At 43.1% G+C, this 23,420-nt stretch overlaps 1 protein-coding gene across 1 annotated transcript in view; it reads left to right on the top strand.

Moving 5' to 3' along the window:
* The window catches only part of LOC126235153 (progestin and adipoQ receptor family member 3-like), a 122,212-nt gene that overhangs the window by 86,099 nt on the left and 12,693 nt on the right, over window positions 1–23,420 (top strand). The window contains exons 6-7 of the mRNA XM_049943889.1: window positions 6,277–6,465; window positions 11,248–11,338. Coding sequence (XP_049799846.1) covers window positions 6,277–6,465; window positions 11,248–11,338 — 280 coding nt within the window. The remainder of the gene's footprint in view (window positions 1–6,276; window positions 6,466–11,247; window positions 11,339–23,420) is intronic.

Below are 23,420 nucleotides of genomic sequence, written 5' to 3'. Positions count from 1 at the left end.
GCACAAATGCTGCGCAGCTAGCGCCATTCGACGGCCAACACCGCGGTCCCTGGTGTGTCCGCTGTGCCGTGCGTGTGATCATTGCTTGTACAGCCCTCTCGCAGTGTCCGGAGCAAGTATGGTGGGTCTGACACACCGGTGTCAATGTGTTCTTTTTTCCATTTCCAGGAGTGTACATTACAGTGCCTCCTTTTCCCATAGTAGTTCTGCGTGAGTAAGACGCTGGAACGTAATCTTTTATATTTAACTTCTCTAGTCCGGTGGTTATGTGGTGCTCGAATAGGCACACGATCTTTTCAGAGCTGTCTAAATTTTCTATATAGTAAGAAGCTCTTCTACCTTATAACTTAGTCCTCTAATATTGTGACGAAGTAATCTAACGTTACATTTCTGTGAGACCTTAATCATTTTGGGTGAGTCTTCCGCTTTTTGGACTTCTTTCATAACAGGCTGGCTGAATGCTGATTCTAAAACCAGTAACCACAGGGATGTTGTACTGAGTGGTCTACCATACATTTTCTGCAAAAATCTCAGCTAATCCATCTTTCCATCTGTTATTAAGATGTACGTCATGTCTAGTATATCCCCATTTCCCAATTACAGCAACAGGCACTGCACGCGTGTACGATTTCATTTCGATCAGCAGCTGCCTGCTCAGCTCTGTGTTCACACGGCTCACACCAGTACTGACCCAGGCACGGCCATGGCACGGCTGGACCTCCACAAGACTCATGATATGTCTATAGAGCATCCAGGTCACTCCTAATTCTGTAATTTTTGTCTTTAACGAGGCTGTTCCCTGCTACACCTGCTATGATAATCTGATCCTCCTTGTCGAAATCTTTACAAAGATTTACTTGTCAAGGTTAGCACTCGGGCGTCATAATACTCGTGATCTGATACAATGTTCCTAATTTATCCTGTATTATCTAGCCTACATCCCCCTCATGGCTAGTACCTAATAGCAAGACTCTTTTCTACCTCCTCTTTTTTATTACCAGCCTACAGTTAATTTCTTCGCTAGAAGTGTGCTGCACCCTATTGTTGTAACATATAGCTGGATGGGGCTCTTTTCCTCCAACTTCAGGTAACAAAAATTTATTCGATACTGTTAGCTCAAATGCAAATGAATTCGCAGAGCTGTTCCCGTTCGCCCATTAGTTGTTACCTTTACCCAGTTCACACGATCTTCCCCCAATTGAACCTTTCCAGTTCAAATTTCACGCAGTCTAATTCCGCCTGAAAGGCACATATCTTCGTCTCCTGTTCGGCGATTCTCCAGTCTTTTTTTCCAGAGCCTACAGTTCCCTGGGACAGTCTCGCTGAATTCCCCATTCAATTCTTCATTGCAGTCGCCCCAGTTAAATTCCAGCCCATAATCTACACATACCACTCTACGTTTGATTCCCCTGCGCTAAAATCCATAATTATATCGCAACACAGTTTAAATCATTAAAAATACACTCCAAGTGGAAAAAATAGCGCGCACCACGAAAGAATTAACCGCACGGGACAGAAATCGGTAAAAGTGTTATAGATGTACAGAAAAACAAATTTTTCAGTTTCAACACTTTTGTTGACAGAAGACCAGCAACTTTATTCGGTTTCGTAAAGCGTTTATTAGCGAATCTGTCAACAGTTTGGTTTGGCTTGATGTTCATGATTAAGATCAGGCTCTTTCAGTGCAACCTCAGTAGGCCAGGTTTGAAACTAGTCGCTAAATATAATTACTGGAAGTGTTGCCAGTTTCATTAATAATCACCTTAAGAAAGACAGCTTATTACAGTTTGAGCAAAGTTGAATGATTTATTAAAGAGAAAGAGCTTCACAAATTGAGTAACGCGTTGGTCCACCTCTGGCCCCTATGCAAGCATTTATCCGGCTTGGGACTGACAGATAGTTGTTGGATGTTCTCCTCGGGGATATCATGCCTAATTCTGTCCAACTGGTGCGTTAGATCGTAAAAATGCCGAGCTGGTTGGAGGGTCGTGCTCATAATGCTCCAAACGTTCTCAATTGGGGAGAGATCCGGCGACCTTGCTGGCCATGGTGGAGTTCGACAAGCACGCTGACAAGTAATAGAAACTCTCACCGTGTGCGGCCGGAAATTTACTTTTTGAAATGTGAGCCCAGGATGGCTTGCCATGATGGGCAACAAAACAGGGTGCAAAATAGCTTCGATTTACAGCTGTGCTGTAAGGGTGTCGCGGATAACAACCAAATGTGTCCTTCTATGAAAAGAAATGGGACTCCAGACCATCACTTGTAGCTGTCAGATCGTAACAGACAGGTTCGCATCCCACTACTATCTGGGGCGTCTCGAGACAATTCTTCGCTGGTCGTCGGACCTCAGTTCAAAGCGGGACTCATCACTGAAGATAATTATACTCCAATCAATGGAAGCTGAAGACGTGTCTAGAGACGCCTGGACAGTGGTGGGGTACCAACCTGATTGTTGCCCAGCATACGGGCCGACAACCAGAGTGATGGTTTGGAATGACATTTCATTTCATAGCAGGGCACCGTTTGGTTGTCACCCGCGGCACCCTTACAGCACAGAGGTACGTCGACGATATTCTGTTCCTCGTTTTGTTGCCCTTCATGGAAATCCATCCTTGGCTTACATTTCAGCAAGTTAATTCCCGCCTGCACAAAGAGATAATTTGTAACGCTTGTGTTCCTGCTTTCCAAACGGTACCTTGGCCAGTAAGGTCGCCGAATCTTTCTCCAGTTGAGAACGTTTGGAGCCTTATGGGCAGGGCCTTCCAAACAGATCGGGATCTTGATGATGTAACGCGCTAATTCGACAGAATTTGGCACTATATCCCTCAAGCTGACATCGAACAACTCTAACAATCGGTGCTAAGCCAAATAACAGCTTGCTCAAAGGCCAGAGGTGGACCAACGCGTCATTGGCTTGTTCACTTCGTGAATCTCTTTCTATTGAATGATCATCCAATTTTTCTGAAACTACAATCATTCGTTTATTGGTATATGTACATCGCTTCTACAGATTTCCGTCACATTCGCATAATTCCTTCGTGGCCTGTCGCTTTCTGTGTCTTAAGCCGTCGGCACACGGACCGTGCTGTCGAACGTTAACGTTGAGCGTGCCAAGTTCAACGTGCTGCTGAACGCTCAGGAACGATGCGACTTGTGCATACGGTACGTGGGCCCCAACGTGGTATGCGCAATCGCAACGCATTCCAGCGGCAGTTGAGGGCTGTTTCTAGTTCGCAAATCACACTGTTTACTCACCAGGCGCGCTTAAAATTCCCACGTTAGCTCCATTAAAACGCAGATTTCCTCCATCGTCCACGAAAAGGAAAATACCATGTCCAATCAATAAGGACACAGGCTTATAAAAGTGCCATTAAAAATAGTGCGATACAAATTTGGAATACTTTTCCGCATAAGATAAACATTATTTCGTCATTCCTACATTTTAGTAAAACCCCAAGGTAGGTCTCACTTGATCACTGTTCCTGCCCAGTAGCAGAATCTTTGCAATATGTGAATTACGAAGCGTAAAAGAAAAAGGAGCAAAATATCTTTATACAACTAGCGCAAGTTGTCCAGTAGATTAAGTCAATCGAACAAAGTCACCCTCCAAAGAAAAGATGAACTTATATTTACATAACATCAAATATTATAGTATGTACTTATATTAAACCTAATAATAAAGCATCAGAACTTAATAAAACGCGAATGTTAAAAAAAAAATATTTGTAGCTGCGAAGACGCAAACCACCGCCACAACAAACAACTCCTCACCTGTCAGTGACGCTACGCGTTACGCTGAACCAACATGTTCCTAGTACGTATCATAGTTTACTAGCCCGTGCTGAAAACCTTAATCGTAGATATGCTACTAATTGCAATATAATTACAACAAATTGTACCAAGAACAATGCGTTTTGGGTGGATCTTCAGTCTGTCGCTGCCTTCAAGTAGCCTACTCTTATAATAAGCAAGTTACAATAATTCTTTTCCCACGAATATGATGTTTCTCATTATTGTATTGGAACGAATCACACAGTTAACAACGTGTTTTCCAGTGATTCTCAATTTACTGGTGTTCAGAAACGGCAAATATACATGTTGTTGTTGTTCTGGTCTTCAGTCCTGAGACTGGTTTGATGTAGCTCTCCATGCTACCCTATCCTGTGCAAGCTTCTTCATCTCCCAGTATTCACTGCAACGCACATCCTTCTGAATCTGCTTAGTGTGTTCATCTTGGTCTCCCTCTGCGATTTTTACCCTCCACGCTGCCCTCCAATACTAAATTTGTGATCCCTTGATACCTCAGAACATGTCCTACTAACCGATCCCTTCTTCTGGTCAAGTTGTGCCACATACTCCTCTTCTCCCCAATTCTATTCAATACAACATCATTAGTTATGTGATCTACCCATCTAATCTTCAGCATTCTTCTGTAGCACCACATTTCGAAAGCTTCTATTCTCTTCTTGTCCAAACTACTTATCGTCCATGTTTCACTTCCATACAAGGCTACACTCCATACAAATACTTTCAAAAACGACTTCCTGACACTTAAATCTATACTCGATGTTAACAAATTTCTCTTCTTCAGAAACGCTTTCCTTGCCATTACCAGTCTACATTTTATATCCTCTCTACTTCGACCATCATCAGTTAATTTACCCCCAAAATAGCAAAACTCCTTTACTACTTTAAGTGTCTCATTTCCTAATGTAATTCCCTCAGCATCACCCGACTTAATTCGACTACATTCCATTATCCTCGTTTTGCTTTTGTTGATGTTCATCTTATATCCTCCTTTCAAGACACTGTCCATTCCGTTCAACTGCTCTTCCAAGTCCTTTGCAGTCTCTGATAGAATTACAATGTCATCGGCGAACCTCAGAGTTTTTATTTCTTCTCCATGGATTTTAATACCTACTCCGAATTTTTCTTTTGTTTCCTTTACTGCTTGCTCAATATGCAGATTGAATAACATTGGGGAGAGGCTACAACCCTGTCTCACTCCCTTCCCTACCACTGCTTCCCTTTCATGCCCCTCAACTCTTATAACTGCCATCTGGTTTCTGTACAAATGGTAAATAGCCTTTCGCTCCCTGTGTTTTACCCCTGCCACCTTTAGAATTTGAAAGAGAGTATTCCAGTCAACATTGTCAAAAGCTTTCTCTAAGTCTACAAATGCTAGAAACGTAGGTTTGCCTTTCCTTAATCTTTCTTCTAAGATAAGTCGTAGGGTCAGTATTGCCTCACGTGTTCCAATGTTTCTACGGAATCCAAACTGATCTTCCCCGAGGTCGGCTTCTACCAGTTTTTCCATTCGTCTGTAAAGAATTCGCGTTAGTATTTTACAGCTGTGACTTATTAAACTGATTGTTCGGTAATTTTCACATCTGTCAACACCTGCTTTCTTTGGGATTGGAATTATTATATTCTTCTTGAAGTCTGAGGGTATTTCGCCTGTCTCATACATCTTGCTCACCAGATGGTAGAGTTTTGTCAGGACCGGCTCTCCCAAGGCCATCAGTAGTTCTAATGGAATGTTGTCTACTCCCGGGGCCTTGTTTCGACTCAGGTCTTTCAGTGCTCTGTCAAACTCTTCACGCAGTATCGTATCTCCGATTTCGTCTTCATCTACATTCTCTTCCATTTCCAGAATATTGTCCTCAAGTACGTCGCCCTTGTATAGACCCTCTATATACTCTTTCCATCTTTCTGCTTTCCCTTCTTTGCTTAGAACTGGGTTTCCATCTGAGCTCTTGATATTCATAGAAGTGGTTCTCTTTTCTCCAAAGGTCTCTTTAATTTTCCTGTAGGCAGTATCTATCTTACCCCTAGTGAGATAAGCCTCGACATCCTTACATTTGTCCTCTAGCCAACCCTGCTTAGCCATTTTGCACTTCCTGTCGATCTCATTTTTGAGACTTCTTGAAATGAATGCCAATATGGCGCCTCACAACTCTGTACTGATGGGAGACGGCGTGCGTGTGACGTAGGTGGCGTTGTGCCATCTCATTGGTCAACGCTCACACGCACGCTCAGAATATCTGACACGCCAGATATAGCTGTGCACGTTCGGAAAGACTCCCGTGCTATTACACGCTATGACGTCAGAAACTCGGCACGCTCAACGCTCAACGTTCGGATGCACGGTCCGTGTGCCGACGGCTTTAGAGTGTAGAATTAAAACACTTAACACACTTTACGCTACACGGATTTTGCGCAAATAAGCGAAGCTCAGAAGATGACTAGTGACGGTGTCTGTGGTGTCGGCAGTGGTGGCGACATTTCTACACGGCGACGGTGGCTCTGATGCTGGGCGTGGCGCTGGTGGCGCAGCTGCCGTGGCTGGGGGTGCCGCTGCTGGTGCGCCAGGGGGTGCTGCTGGCGTGGGCGGGCTACGGCATGGTGCCCACCGTACACCTCGCCGCCACGCACGGCGGCTGGGCCTCGCCCGTTGTCAAGGTAGGCGGAGGGCTGCTTACAACCTCATCAATCAGTTCAAAGTTTGTCGAGTTAGCCTAGTATAGTATGACCAGAATGATGCATCTAGGACAGTTTGGTGGACACGTGACGTAATTTGGGTTCAACTCGTGTACTGGGGCACCAGAGGTTGTTAGTGCTCACTCGTTTGTTGTTAAGGCAGGTAAACACCTGCTTACAACCCTATTGTTCAAACTACGGTCAGTCAAGGTATCGTCCTACATCCTGAGGAGAATGACGTGTCTAGAACAATTTGGTGGACACATGACAGAACTGGGGCTTAACTTACGTACTGGAGTTCAAGAAGTTGTCTGTATTGTGTTCTAGCCCTCACTTTGATGCAAGTAACGAGATTTGCCAAAAATCTATAGCATGTGCCCTATTGATAGTTTATGAAGGCCGTGAGGAACGATAGCCAGAAGCAGTTATTACCTCTCGCTCAGTCTCATTTGAGTATGAGGCAGAATACACATTAGCTAGAGAGAACCTTTAAGAAAGTGCAGGAAGCAGAATACCACTCCAAACTTAATGAAATAGTCGGTGATCATATGCAATAATCTGTTAAATTTATCATTTCATTTGCCTGCTTTCCCCGGATACTGTTATGTTAATCTTTACTAGTACTTTCATTTATTTTCATTTTGCTCCAGTCTTGTTTAATCTTTTTCATCAAATTGTATACTCTTTCATAACAGGATGTTCACAACTTGCTTCCTTTTGGGATCTAACGTACAAGAAATATTGATACAAACATTCTACATAATAATTTAATTTTTCTTTTCTTTTAATTTGTGTTTCCCCCTTCTACTATATAAATGCCAGGTACGTGTGTTTAATGTGCCTTGGTGCAATTTATTTACTACACTCATAAGAGTTTTTCACTGCTAGTTTCGTTACCTTTATATGCTTATCTTTTTTAGACTTAGAAAATTTGTATGTTACATTTACATTATACTTCAAGTTTTGTGCATTGGATAACTTCTATCTTCTTTGCTGTATAATATTGTTTCTATCAGTTTTCCTTATAGAACACTCGATCCATGCATTAGCAGGATATATAGATTATGGAAATGCAGTTATCTTCAGGGAAAAGATTTTTGCGGTAAATTTAGGTTACTTTGTCCCAGGAAACAATTATTTCTTCTTTTGATATGTATGAGTGCTAGATAAACAGAATTGCAACAGTACAGATTAAAGACTACAGGTTTTTTCTAGGTAGCAGTCTTACCCTTGACTAATGAAAAGTTCACTCAAAAGTATTTTAAACAGACGGTTTGAAAAGAACAACACTGTGTGAAATCTAGAACTTCCAATGAAAAATATCATAATTAATGATTACTAACTATGCTTTATACAATCAGTTACTGTTCAGTCTGGCAGGAACATATTTTTACATTCTTTTCCTGTCTTGCTCACTGTTGCATATGTGAAATATTTTTAAGTATTGCGAATAATAAGATCAAAAATACCTAAATAAGAAAATCATAAAGTCAATACAGAAATAAAATTACATTGAGTAGAAATGAGGAGTTGGTCAGATATTCTTTGGTTGGAGTATTGAAACTGAGAAACTTCGTTTCTGATAAACCGTTAGGAGCTTATTTAGTCTTCATTATCATAGTTTTGTGACTAAATGAGTGTCAGATGTTCATAACAGAATGTTAAAAACAATTGAAACACTGTTATTAAACTTAACAAACCACCTGATAGCAGTATGGATAATTCAGTAAAGCAAGGGGTGGGCAATTATTTTGACTGGGGAGCCACTTTGTGGAAGCGGAGTTTGGCGGGGGGCTACACCTTTTAGAAAGACTGAATTCGATAATTAACTTTGTATTTCAAAAAAGGTGTAAATTTCACCATGAAAGTCAATAAGTAAAAATCAAATAAAATGCTGACAATTATATTCAGTTTATTTATTATGCTAATTTCATATCATCTATAGCTTGAAGCACATTTAATTTAAAATCAGTTTAAATAAAGAAAGACATCCTGTCACAGTTTTCTACAATTTATTGTAATCATGAGTGACATTTCTTGTTGAGATACTAATCACCGCCTACTAGATAATGTCTTTCAGGGGCTGTCTCTGTTTACTCACATTGGTCTTGAAGCAAGAAAAACTTTGCCACCTAATATATGTTGAGCCAAATACAGTGAATATATTCCCAGAAAACTTCTTCATGTATGGAAATCTTTTAGCAAACGAAGATTTGTAAAACTCATTAAAGTCACAGCATTAGCCTTTTATTCCACAGTGTGATCTGACTGCATATTAATAAGTTGAAGTTGTAGCTTCTCAGGTGCTGTGTGAACATCAGCAGTGATGGGATGAGAGAGAGAACTGAAGTTAGGCTTCATTTTCTTCAAGTCCTGATATCTTCTTCTGATCTACTCCTGCCGACTCTGCAGAGACCGCTAATGTTACCAGAAACACTTTCAGGCTCTTTCTTTATTCCTAATGAAGATTGCCTTCATCTGCTTTCCTTGACAGTAGACCTACTTTTGCATTGAAAGATCTTACATGCTTCCACATTTGATGAGTAAACAATTCCTTTCCCTGCAATGTCACATTCAGTTCATTCAAGATCTCAGATACATCAGGCTGCAAACATTATCTCACATTATCATAAGTTATCTCTTGCTTGTCGAGAAATAAGAGGAATCCATTCTGCAGAGTCCAAACTCCCTTTAGCACTTTGACAAGGCTCAAGCAGTTCAAGCTATAGTGATAAATTACCTCTTCCCACTTTGCCTCCACATCCTAAAGAAAACATCTGAACTGTCAATGCTGGCCGGCCGAAGTGGCCGCGCGGTTCTGGCGCTGCAGTCTGGAACCGCGAGACCGCTACGGTCGCAGGTTCGAATCCTGCCTCGGGCATGGATGTGTGTGATGTCCTTAGGTTAGTTAGGTTTAACTAGTTCTAAGTTCTAGGGGACTAATGACCTCAGCAGTTGAGTCCCATAGTGCTCAGAGCCATTTTTGTCAATGCTGCAACGCCCTCGCTCTGATTGTGTGGACCACACCAACTTAGAAAATATCTCTATCACATGCTTTATGTCCAGAGTGCTTTACAAAGGCTCTCCTGACGCAAAATACAATGAAAAAAACGAAATGCCACATTGTGTGTCTTCTGCTTATATCTTGTTTTTTAAAAGTTGAAAGATACCTACAGTTTTCCCACAGAACACTCTGGCCCCATTTGTTGTTGTAATGCTTGCCGGTTTGACCCAGAATAGGCCACTTTTCTCCACACACAGCACACTCTAGTGAGTTCCAAACAGTGATTCCGTCTGTCATTGACTGTAGACCAAGTAACTCCTTTGTGGTGTCGAAATTTTTATTGATTTCTCGGATAATGATGAGTAATCGTGCACTGTCTTCGTTACCTGTGCTCTTATCTCTTGCCAAAGAAAACCAAACAAAATCTTTGCTCGCAGACTTGAGCTGTTCTGTGAGTCAGTCACTAATTGAGTCCTTATGCCGCACTATAGATCTTCTTGATGATGAGTGCTTTCAAGTTTGTTGTAAGAACAGGACACAATATCTTTGGACACTCTGCCACGCACTGCTTAATAAACTCGCCATCCGAAAAATGACTTCTTGCGTTTTCCTAGATTATAGACATAGTCAATCTAGAGAATTTCCACTCATGTGTATGTTTCGAAGAAAATAACACACAGTCTTCTTAATGACGCAGACATATTTTATCTTGTAGATATTCCGTAAAGACATCAACAAGTTATAACATATATCTATTATGAAGGAAAACCAGGTCTTTACGAAAACAAATGTGGCGGTGGAAAATTTTCACGCCTGCAGACTGAAAGCAATAAGGAATTTAACATTTCCGTGAACCAAAAAGTGCAATAGACAATATAAAAGTAGAAGGTTTTGTGAATAGTGGTACACTTAAAGGCTATTCGTCATCGGTAATGTACGTGACATTTCAATCGATCTAACAGATAATAGGTTGGGACTGATGTGGCGTTTCCGCGTGAACCAAGCTTGCAGCGTGTTACAAATTTCTCTATGTTAAAATTGGAGGAGCAAGTTTAGTGGAAACAACAGCTGAACACACCATTTTCTAGAAGAGCCTTCCGGAAATTACTTCATGTGTTATGATAACCGGTTCTTATAAATAGTGTGCTTTTCAAAGGAATGCATTGATCTTCACAAATAAATAAAAAGTTTGTACTTAGTTACGTCTAAAGATAAAACAGTAGCAACGTTTTACACAGTGAAATAGTAGATGAGTAGCTACATTGAGAGAGTAAAGAATAAAATTTAATTTTCTGTGATGAAACATACGAAACTGAAAAGTGGATACCATTTTCTGAGTAAATCAGGCAAATTGCGATTACAGGGCGGTAAAGAATAGTAAAAATAGCAGGAAGAATAAAATGTTATTTAAGTTTATAATTTTTTGCTGTAGTTGAATGTACAGTAATTAGGTACGTAACTAATAATCATTCGACGTATAATTATCATAACCAATCACAATACAGTGTGAAGGAGAACAGTTATTCAAACATAGAGCCAGCAATTTGGTAAAAATCATAAGGCAGACTAGCACAAAATACATGAAAATATTTTCGCTGTTTTACATTCAGATTATAGCAGCTCTGCCTCAATAACCGGTTCTATGTTTCCTGGAGTACTTCTTAATTGGAATTCTAGCCAATAGCAGGTAAGACCTACTAATGATGTACAGTACTAAAAGCTACAATACAAATGAATGTTGGCATCTTTCGGTGTTTCAGATATTCCTACCAAGAATACTCGAACTCTATACGATTGGTGGCACTGCATTCTTGATCTACTGCACCAAGATCCCGGAACGTTGGTTTCCAGGTAAGAGCAGACGAGACAGGAAACATGTTTTCCATACTTCGCTTTACATTCCTTAAATAGAGATTATTTTTCTGTACTTTCCATATCAGGTCAACAGTAAACGCTTACGGTTTCCATCATTTTCTCGGCCTGCAAGGATCTCTTTCCTCTTTTCGTTTAAAGTTTTTTGTCTAACAACGTAGAATTTCGCAGATGAATCACTGGCGACGCAGTGCGCAGACACTCCCGGAGAGACTGATTAACACTACATTGAATACAGATATGAGTTGCTAATAACACAAACACAAGACAAGCATATGGGCAGATTCTACGTAAATTTCTGCACACTGTTCTGCACTGCTGCAGGGGAAACTGCATCTTAGCAGTTGTAGTTTTCTTCCCGAAAAGGCGACTTCCTCCACCACGAGCGCCACTCGCTTTTCAGTTTCCAAATGGACTATACCTCCTTATTATTTCCTGTCCACTCCTCTCATGCGAATGGACAAAATAACTTCACTAAACTCGTGTTTGCATAGTGGAGTTATTTCAGTCAATTTAGTGAGTACTTACTTACAGTTAAGCGAGCTATTGTGTAAAATACGTCACTATAAACAATGGCTGAGAAGTTCTCCATTGGTGTGATGTTGTCAGTGACTTACGTAACGGTGGTGGGAAAGAGATTTGACTGGTAAATATGGCATCTTGCTGGTATCTGTCTTTGATAGTACACTCCTGGAAATGGAAAAAAGAACACATTGACACCGGTGTGTCAGACCCACCATACTTGCTCCGGACACTGCGAGAGGGCTGTACAAGCAATGATCACACGCACGGCACAGCGGACACACCAGGAACCGCGGTGTTGGCCGTCGAATGGCGCTAGCTGCGCAGCATTTGTGCACCGCCGCCGTCAGTGTCAGCCAGTTTGCCGTGGCATACGGAGCTCCATCGCAGTCTTTAACACGGGTAGCATGCCGCGACAGCGTGGACGTGAACCGTATGTGCAGTTGACGGACTTTGAGCGAGGGCGTATAGTGGGCATGCGGGAGGCCGGGTGGACGTACCGCCGAATTGTTCAACACGTGGGGCGTGAGGTCTCCACAGTACATCGATGTTGTCGCCAGTGGTCGGCGGAAGGTGCACGTGCCCGTCGACCTGGGACCGGACCGCAGCGACGCACGGATGCACGCCAAGACCGTAGGATCCTACGCAGTGCCGTAGGGGACCGCACCGCCACTTCCCAGCAAATTAGGGACACTGTTGCTCCTGGGGTATCGGCGAGGACCATTCGCAACCGTCTCTATGAAGCTGGGCTACGGTCCCGCACACCGTTAGGCCGTCTTCCGCTCACGCCCCAACATCGTGCAGCCCGCCTCCAGTGGTGTCGCGACAGGCGTGAATGGAGGGACGAATGGAGACGTGTCGTCTTCAGCGATGAGAGTCGCTTCTGCCTTGGTGCCAATGATGGTCGTATGCGTGTTTGGCGCCGTGCAGGTGAGCGCCACAATCAGGACTGCATACGACCGAGGCACACAGGGCCAACACCCGGCATCATGGTGTGGGGAGCGATCTCCTACACTGGCCGTACACCACTGGTGATCGTCGAGGGGACACTGAATAGTGCACGGTACATCCAAACCGTCATCGAACCCATCGTTCTACCATTCCTAGACCGGCAAGGGAACTTGCTGTTCCAACAGGACAATGCACGTCCGCATGTATCCCGTGCCACCCAACGTGCTCTAGAAGGTGTAAGTCAACTACCCTGGCCAGCAAGATCTCCGGATCTGTCCCCCATTGAGCATGTTTGGGACTGGATGAAGCGTCGTCTCACGCGGTCTGCACGTCCAGCACGAACGCTGGTCCAACTGAGGCGCCAGGTGGAAATGGCATGGCAAGCCGTTCCACAGGACTACATCCAGCATCTCTACGATCGTCTCCATGGGAGAATAGCAGCCTGCATTGCTGCGAAAGGTGGATATACACTGTACTAGTGCCGACATTGTGCATGCTCTGTTGCCTGTGTCTATGTGCCTGTGGTTCTGTCAGTGTGATCATGTGATGTATCTGACCCCAGGAATGTGTCAATAAAGTTTCCCCTTCCTGGGACAATGAATTCACGGTGTTCTTATTTCAATTTCCAGGAGTGTATATTGTAAAACCATCTAAGAGTGCTGCAATAACTTGGTGCTGAATTAATGAATGACCGTGAAGTTATTGCACTTCTCTCACCATTAATTATATTACTTGTAGACTGCAGAAACCTCTCCTATTCAGGAATTACTGGCACTTGGGGTGGGCTGCGCTGAGGGAAGCCACTTTCACACACAAAACATCTGTATGTTACAGCCCTCTGCAGTTCCTTATCCATACAAACGATTTAGGAGACAATCTGAGCTGCAGTCTTAGGTTGTTTTCCGGTAAGACTGGCGTTTACCGCCTAATAAAGTCATAAGTAGATAAAAAAAACTGCAAAACGATTTAGATACAGAAGATAAAAAAACTGCAAAATGATTTAAAAATATATCTCTATGGTGCGAAAGTTGGCAATTGACCCGAAATAATGAAAAGCGTGAGGTTATCCACATGAGTGCTAAAAGGAATCCGTTAAACTTCGGTTACACATTAAAACCAATTAAATCTAAAGGCAGTAAATTCAACTAAATACCTAAAAATAATAATTACGAACAACTTAAACTGGCAAAAACATGTACAAAATGTTTTGGGGAAGGCGAACCAAAGATTACGTTTTATTGGCAGACCACTTAGAAGATGCAACAGATCTACTAGACTGCCTACACTACGCGTGTCTGTCCTCTTTTCGAGTTCTGCTGTTAGGTGTGGGATCCATACCAGATAGGATTAACGGAGTACATCGAGGAAGTTCGAGAAATAGGGGGAAGAGTGTCACTGACGTGAAACAGTATTTGGGGTGGACATCATTAAAAGAAAGGCGTTTGTCGCTGCGGCGGGATCGTTTCGTGAAGTTGCAATCACATACGTTCTCCTCAGAATGCGAAAATATTTTGTTGACGCCGTCCTACATAGGGAGAAATGGTCATCATAATAAAATAATAGAAATCAGAGGTCGCTCGGAAAGATTTAGGTGTTCGTTTCTTCCGCGCGCTGTTCCAGAATGGAATAACAGAGGATTATTGTGAAGGTGATTTGATGAACCTTCTGCCAGGCACGTAATTGTGATTTGCAGAGTATCCATGTAGATGTAGATATCTTTAAAGGTGACTGTCAATAAGTTTCATGAAATAGGGCTGATCAGGTTTAAATCAAGAATAGTAACTTGCTGTAACGCATTGCTTGACGTTTGTTGAAATATCTGAAGCTCCATAACACCCAGATGACCTACCTCTGTTAGAGGGAGAGCCTAGTTAGGCCTCTGTGCCACTTCATATGTTATGAGAACTGAGGCTGGGGTGATGAATTTGATACTATCAAGCTGCTAAAAGTGTTCCAGTCGTTGATAGTGGAGACAATGACATCGACATTGTCGAGCACATGTTGACTGTATGTTGCACTTGCGAAGGCTCTTCATTGTAGAAGGCAGTTGACGGCTCCAGTTGTTGCGTTTAATACTCATTAAACTCAAAATAACTCTGCTATATAAGCATTAGCTCAATGAAGTTATTTTGTCTGTTCGCATGAGAGAACTGGACAGGAAATGTTGGGGAGCTATTGTCTCCCTGTAAACTGAAAAGCGATCCGGACTCGTGGCAGTGGAAGCTGCCTCTCCCGGAAGAGCGTTATAGCTGCCGTACAGGTCGACTAAGAATCAACTTCCGTGTAGTATTGTAGAACAGTTTGCAGAGATTTACATAGATTCTGTCCATACATGTGTTTCTTCCGTTAGTATTATTAGTAATTCATATCTGTCTTTCATGTAGCTTTATCGCACTTTGCAGAAAATAAACACCCTGGGAATATCTGCAAACTGCGTTAACTAGTGATTTATAAATATAACTTTGTGAAACACCCTGTAGTTGCGTTTTATGACGTAGTGCGGTAGCAAGTCTACGAATGGAGAAGGAAGTTCGCAAATGGTGTGACTTTAGTGGAAGATGCTCCTCGTCCAGGTCAGGCACAACGAGTTGTGACTCCACAGAACATTGCAGCAGTTGAAGCCATAGTGAAGGAAAACCGCCGAGTGACACTGAAGGACATTGCAGCATGTGTACAGATTAGTCATGGGTCAGCACATCACATTGTACATCATGTGCTCCAGTTTCACAAAGTGTCTGCAGGATGGCTGACTCCTGAAATGAGAGAACGACATGTTGATGCTTGTGAAGTACTTCTTCGGCGCTTTGAACTACAGGGTGATGGCTTCTTTTGCAAGAATCGTTACTGGGGACGAAACCTTCATCTACATCTACATCCATACTCCGAAAGCCACCTGACGGTGTGTGGCGGAGGGTACCTTCAGTACCTCTATCGGTTCTCCCTTCTATTCCAGTCTCGTATTGTTCGTGGAAAGAAGGATTGTCGGTATGCCTCTGTGTGGGCTCTAATCTCTCTGATTTTATCCTCATGGTTTCCGCGAGATATACGTAGGAGGGAGCAATATACTGCTTGACTGTTCGGTGAAGGTATGTTCTCGAAACTTTGACAAAAGCCCGTACCGAGCTACTGAGCGTCTCTCCTGCAGAGTCTTCCACTGGAGTTTATCTATCATCTCCGTAACGCTTTCGCGATTACTAAATGATCCTGTAACGAAGCGCGCTGCTCTCCGTTGGATCTTCTCTATCTCTTCTATCAACCCTATCTGGTACGGATCCCACACTGCTGAGCAGTATTCAAGCAGTGGGCGAACAAGCGTACTGTACCCTACTTCCTTTGTTTTCGGATTGCATTTCCTTAGGATTCTTCCAATGAATCTCAGTCTGGCATCTGCTTTACCGACGATCAACATTATATGATCATTCCATTTTAAATCACTCCTAATGCGTACTCCCAGATAATTTATGGTATTAACTGCTTCCAGTTGCTGACCTGCTATTTTGTAGCTAAATGATAAAGGATCTATCTTTCTGTGTATTCGCAGCACATTACACTTGTCTACATTGAGATTCAATTGCCATTCCCTGCACCATGCGTCAATTCGCTGCAGATCCTCCTGCATTTCAGTACAATTTTCCATTGTTACAACCTCTCGATACACCACAGCATCATCTGCAAAAAGCCTCAGTGAACTTCCGATGTCATCCACTAGGTCATTTATGTATATTGTGAACAGCAACGGGCCCATGACACTCCCCTGCGGCACACCTGAAATCACTCTTACTTCGGAAGACTTCTCTCCATTGAGAATAACATGCTGCATTCTGTTATCTAGGAACTCCTCAATCCAATCACACAATTGGTCTGATAGTCCATATGCTCTTACTTTGTTCATTAAACGACTGTGGGGAATTGTATCGAACGCCTTGCGGAAGTCAAGAAACACGGCATCTACCTGTGAACCCGTGTCTATGGCTCTCTGAGTTTCGTGGACGAATAGCGCGAGTTGGGCTTCACATGACCGTCTTTTTCGAAACCCATGCTCATTCCTAGAGAGTAGATTTCTAGTCTCCAGAAAAGTCATTATACTCGAACATAATACGTGTTCCAAAATTCTACAACTGATCGACGTTAGAGATATAGGTCTATAGTTCTGCACATCTGTTCGACGTCCCTTCTTGAAAACGGGGATGACCTGTGCCCTTTTCCAATCCTTTGGAACGCTACGCTCTTCTAGAGACCTACGGTACACCGCTGCAAGAAGGGGGGCAACCTTGGTTCACTTCCACCAACCGGAAACGAAGAGAGTGAACAAGGAATGGCGCCATTCCTCATCACCAAAACCAAAGAAGTTTCGAACAGAACCATCAGCAGGGAAGGTTATGCTGACTCTCTTTTGGGACGAAAAATGCGTCATTTCGAGCATTACATGCCTAGAGGGACCACTGACACCAGTGCATCATACACAGATCTCCTGAAAAATCATCTACTGCCTGCAATCAAATCAAAGCGACGTGGATTGCTGTCAGCAGGTGTCCTTTTGCAAGATGACAATGCAAGGCCCCACACTGCCCGTACAACAGTTGCGACAATCACAGACCTGCATTTTGAGTGGCTTCCTCATCCACCATACTCACCAGACCTTGCTCCAAGTGATTTCCATATGCTTGGATCACTCAAAGACGCAATGGGAGGAAAGAAGTTCCGTTCTGATGAAGAGGTACGCCACGCGGTGCATGAACGGTTGCGCGGACTACCAAAAGAATTTTTTTCTAAAGAAATTTATGTACTTTATAAGCGCTGGAGGACTTGCATTGAGCGTGGGGGAGATTATGTTAAAAAGTGATACAGTTTCTGCACAATAAATAATATTTAAAAAAAATATTTAAGGTTTTCATTTGACTCACCCTCGTAGATATGCTGTCACTGCTCGGTGGTAACGTGGAAGGGGCCCAGTTCGGTGAAAAATGAATACACCCTTGTCCTCTTGAACTTGTGGTATCAGGTACTTCCGCAACATATCTAGATGTGTGATTGCGTTGACATCTGCTGACTTAAAAATATGGCTGGTACACTTTGACGGTCGTCAATGCACAAAAGTCTTTCACTTTCAGCGAGTCGAGTGTATCTTCCAAGACCTCAGTCCGGTTCTGTGTACCCTCCACACCACTGAAAATTGTCTTGTCAAGAAAATTTTTCTTTATTTTCCAGTTCTGTTCATCATGTCCATATAGAAGTCGTAACGTCTCTGACTGCAAGGGGACCGTACTAAATGCCCCTCAAAAATTTGATTCATATTGGCAGTGTCTGCAAAACATGACTAGGACTTTAACATATATAAACAGGAAGACGCAACTCTCAATCTGTTTGAGAAAACTGAGTTTGAAAACTGTAGGCGTGCTTGTGCTATATGCCTCGTGGGGCCAATAAACTTGACAGCGTCGGCACATCAGCTGAACGGACAAGCGCTTTGTTTCATAAGTGTGAGATCTCTGCATCGAATATTGCTGCTTTTTCATTCATTCCGGTGTATTTACAACAACAAAGTATCAATATTTAATAATCCATTCGCTATTTTCCTAATCCTTAACATAAAAAAGGAGAAAACTATTTTTTCTGAAAGAGATTCTAAATGAAGAAAGGATACAGGAGAACCTTCAATTAAATCAGTGTAATAATTTTATTTACATTATTGTATCTACATCTGTGACAAGTATTATGCGTAGCCTACGCAGCACTGTGCGAATCAGGATTATACTGACCGTAGGAACATGAAAAACAGTAATTATCGCGACGTACAGCAGATGTAAGAAACACTGAAGTTTTCCATGTCCGTGGATATTTTCAGTGTGTCTATTGCAAAACAAACTTGCTTTATAATCATGAACGGTTATTGGTCGTCACACGATACCGGCGCAGGTAGGTACAAAAAAAGTAGAACCGGCAGCGAGATTTTTTACAGAGGGCAGCTAACCCTCTGACCGAACACGCTGAGCTACCGTGCCGGCGACTCCCTCGGCTGTTCACTCCACGAGCATTAGGCGCCCTACAACACATACAGCATAAGCGCACCTATAATTTTTGAAGCTCGATTTTCTCAGGTAAGGGGAAGTTTGTGCGGCCCCCTTGTTAGCACTAGTTCGTGTCCCGATCAAACAAACAGTTGGAACTTGTACGATTTACACTGCAGTCACTGTCATGAAATTCTCCATGAGGAACATTCAGCTCCAAACTTGCTCTCCTTGTGTACTTCCTTGGACTCCGTGCATACGCCTCCCTCACAGCTTCCACAATGTGATCTGCTACCCGTGGGCGACTTTTACCTTTCTCTTGATGTGACACACAACCTGTTACCACAAACTTATCATACCGAGCTTTTATAGTCGTTACCTGAGGTGGTGCTTTGTGATACCCCGTTCTGAAGCGTCTTCTTACAACAATAGGTGACAGCATTTCGTGGTACTACAAACAGCTCTTATTGTTAGCATGTTCCGCATCGCTATACGTCTCCATTGTAACTACGCTCACACTGTGTCCACATGGCAAACGACATCTGGAGGCGTAGGACTGAAACTTGAGAATACGGAACGAGGTTTCAAGAGCTCCCGGAGAACTGCCAATCAATGGTTTCGAAATTATTAACTGTTTCTTTTTGGGTAACTAATTTAGAATAATCTTTTACGTCAATTTTATACCATCGAAACACTATTTTTTTCCATTCGTTGCATCGTGGAGTCTATTAGTCCTAGAGAAAAAATGAATAGGACCTGTTCTGTAGGAAATTTAATGCACTTTAATTTTTCACTGGGAAACATTTTCGCTAGAAGCCGCGGTTTTCGAAATGCTCAAGAAAAACATAAAAACGTGAACTTAAAACGTCCCCCCAACCCCACCACCACGGTCACACCCCACTCCGGAGAGGGTTTTTTTATATGTTATTCATTACGCTTCCTCTTACCACTGTACAAAACTTTATTGCACGAATTCTTTCCCCTGATTTTCTTTCGCTGACCTGGCTAAACCGCTTGGATATCGATGATGGCGAAAAAACTGCCAGTCACTCGACTCAATGTGCGGATGCAGTACTCTTGTGTATATTCTGCTGCAGCGGGAAATATTCATGCTGGAAACAACCCCCAAGCTGTGGCCAGGTCATTTATCCACTGCAACCTTTCTCTCATGAGTCCGGCACGGTATGTGGAGGCGCTTCTGCCAAGTTTGGGATGTGGGTGGTGACTTAAGTCAGAACTGAAGCTGTGAGGGCGGGTCGTGAGTCCATTTTGGAAAGCTCAGACGCTAACAATGTTCTCCGTCCAAGGCGAAATTCAGGGTTCGAGTTCCGATTAAGCAAACACTTTTAATCTGTCAGAAAGTTTCAAAAGGTTTATGATCAGACGTGCAATGACTTTTCAAATGGTTCAAATGGCTCTAAGCACTATCGGACTTAACATCTAAGGTCTACAGTCCCCTAGACTTAGAACTACTTAAGCCTAACTAACCTAAGGACATCACACACATCCATGCCCGAGACAGGATTCGAACCTGCGACCGCAGCAGCAGCGCGGTTCCGGACTGTAGCACCTTGAACAGCTCGGCCTCCGCGGCCGGGAATGACTTTTCAAAATAATAGAAACGTATATGAATGGTTATGAATGAACGGAAAGTAAAGTCGCCTCTGTATTTCGACGAAACGTTAAGGTGGCAGATTTCAGACCCCTGCAGAAATCCTTAGCGTGGGAGTTAATTACTCTATGTGATCAAAACTATCCGGACACCCCCAAAAACATATTTTTTTTCATATTAGGTGTATTGTACTGCCACCTACTGCCAGGTACTCCATATCAGCGACCTCAGTAGTCATTAGACATCTTGAGAGAACAGAACGGGGCGCTCCGCGGAACTCACGGACTTCGAACGTGGTCAGGTGACTGAGTGTCACTTGTGTCATACGTCTGTAGGCGAGATTTCCACATTCCTAAACATCCCTAGGTCCACTGTTTCCGATGTGATAGTGAAGTGGAAACGTGAAGGGACACGTAAAGCACAAAAGCGTACAGGCCGACCTCGTCTGTTGACTGACAGAGACCGCCGATAGTTGAAGAGGGTAGTAGTGTGTTATAGGCAAACATCTATCCAGACCATCACAAAGGAATTTCAAACTGCATCAGGATCCACTGCAAGTTCTATGACAGGCTGGTGGTGAGAAAACTTGGACTTCATGGTCGAGCGGCTGCTCATAAGCCACACATCACGCCGGTAAATCCCAAACGACGCCTTGCATGATGTAACGAGGGTAAACATTGGACGATTGAACAGTGGAAAAAGATTGTGTGGAGTGATGAATCACGGTAAACAATGTGGCGATCCGATGGCAGGGTGTGGGTATGGCTAATGCCCGGCAAACATCTGCCAGCGAGTGTGGTGCGAACAGCAAAATTCGGAGGCGATGAGTTTCATCCCTGTTATTCGGCCAGCAACGGTGTACAGTTCTTGAACTCCATGCTATTCGTAAATTTCCACTGTGCGGACAAGTTACACTGTCGGGTCATCCGTCTATCGTACAGAGATGTCGAGATCCATGAATGCTTTGCGACAGCTTTGGGTTTCACCCTCCCTCTTATTTTCATCCATAACGAACACTACACTTTACAAGCACACATTTACTTAATACAGCTAACTAGACACACTTTTAGGGAAGCATATTAAGGCGTTGATTTGTCGGAATTTTTCTTTCAAGCGTCTCCCGTCTTTGTCCGAAACTTCGTTAATGCTCCGCTTTTAATTTATATGCCAGTAAGGATTTAATTGCTTCCATACGAGACAGGAACTGAAAACTAGTCTTAATTAAGGAGTTGCTCCATCTGGAAGAGGCGGATCAACCCACTAGCGTATAGTGTGTGTAATTTTATTCATGATGATAGCTTATTACGAGCATTAAGCATCCTGACAAAACAAGAAATCTAGCTTTTGAATTGAAATTTTAATGTCCGATCGCTGGTTAGAGACAGCGCAGAGATGAGACGAAACCTCCGTCAAAGGCGTTAAGTAGATAACGACGGTATCTACGACCGTGTTAGGCGATAGAGCGACCGTATCAGTGCAATGAAAATTAAGTTTATTACTGTGACAGTACCAGTCCAAAAACATGCTTAGATTAACGCTTCGTTCAATTTATAGCTACGTTATATATAAAACATTATGCCCGCTGCTCAAGGCAACGCAGAATGCCACCTGGTGGCGTTGCGAGTACATAACCTCATAAGGAAAGCATGTGAGGTACCAGAGTCGAATGATGAATGATTTTACTGATAGTACGGAAATTAAGAAAACCACTTTGACATAGGACAGACTGTTATGGTCTGATGCCTGGGGACAGATATCTCGGAAATGGCTACTGTTGAAGCTTCTATGGAAGGAGGTTGAAAACTTCAGCTACACATGGGCGACGAGGTTTTGGACACCCTCGCCTGATTCCAGTAGATCGGAGGCTTGTCCACTATGTAAATCAGGATAGGCAGCGATCTCACGACAAGTGTTTCGGAACACGCCGTTCAGCGCTCATTGTTGAACACAGGGCACAGCAGCTGGCGCCGCCTACGGGTTCCCATGCTGCTCGTACGATATCGTTATTTACGATTTCAATGTATCAGTGGGTACAGGACCTTTGAGAGTGGGCCGTGGATCGATGGAAATGTGTCACCCAGTTGGACGATACGTTTCTTGTTGCAGCAGTTCGACGACCGTGCCCGCATACGCAGCTTCCCTGGGTGAGCTGCTGTTCGGAATAATGCATTGCTCCGTGGGAACAGTCCGATGGACACAGTTTTACGCTATGGACGACATTCATCTGGGCTCCCATGACATCTGTGTTACCAATCGGAGGAACAATGAAAGCTGCGGACTAGGTGAACATTATTATGGACCTGCATCCCTTAATGCGTTGTAGAATTCTGGAACACGTATTATGTTTTAGTAAAATGGCTTTTCTGGAGACTAGAAGTCTACTCTGTATGAATCAGCGTGGATTTCGAAAAAGACGATCGTCTGAAACCCAGCTCGCGCTTTTCGTCCACGAGACAGAGGGCCATAGACACGGGTTCTCAGCTAGATGCCGTGTTTCTTGACTTCCGCAAGGCGTTAGATACAATTCCCCACAGTCGTTTAATGAACAAAGTAAGAGCATATGGGCTATCAGACCAATTGTGTGATTGGATTGAAGAGTTCCTGGATAACAGAACGCAGCATGTCATTCTCAATGGAGAGAAGTCTTCCGAAGTAAGAGTGATTTCAGATGTGCCGCAGGGGAGTGTCGTAGGACCGTTGCTATTCACAATATATATAAATGACCGTGTGGATAACATTAGAAGTTCACTGAGGCTTTTTGCGGATGATGGTGTAGTTTATCGAGAGATCTTAACAATGGAAAATTGTACTGAAATGTAGGAGGATCTGCAACGAATTGACGCATGGTGTAGGGAATGGCAATTGAATCTCAATGTAGATAAGTGTAATGTGCTGCGAATACATAGAAAGTAAGATCCTTCATCATTTAGCTACTATATAGCAGGTCAGCAACTGGAAGCAGTTAACT

The sequence above is a fragment of the Schistocerca nitens genome, chromosome 1, assembly GCF_023898315.1.
Source record: "Schistocerca nitens isolate TAMUIC-IGC-003100 chromosome 1, iqSchNite1.1, whole genome shotgun sequence".
Lineage (NCBI taxonomy): Eukaryota > Metazoa > Arthropoda > Insecta > Orthoptera > Acrididae > Schistocerca > Schistocerca nitens.
Note: the sequence above shows the minus strand (reverse complement) of the source record. Positions and strands in the feature narration are given on the sequence as shown.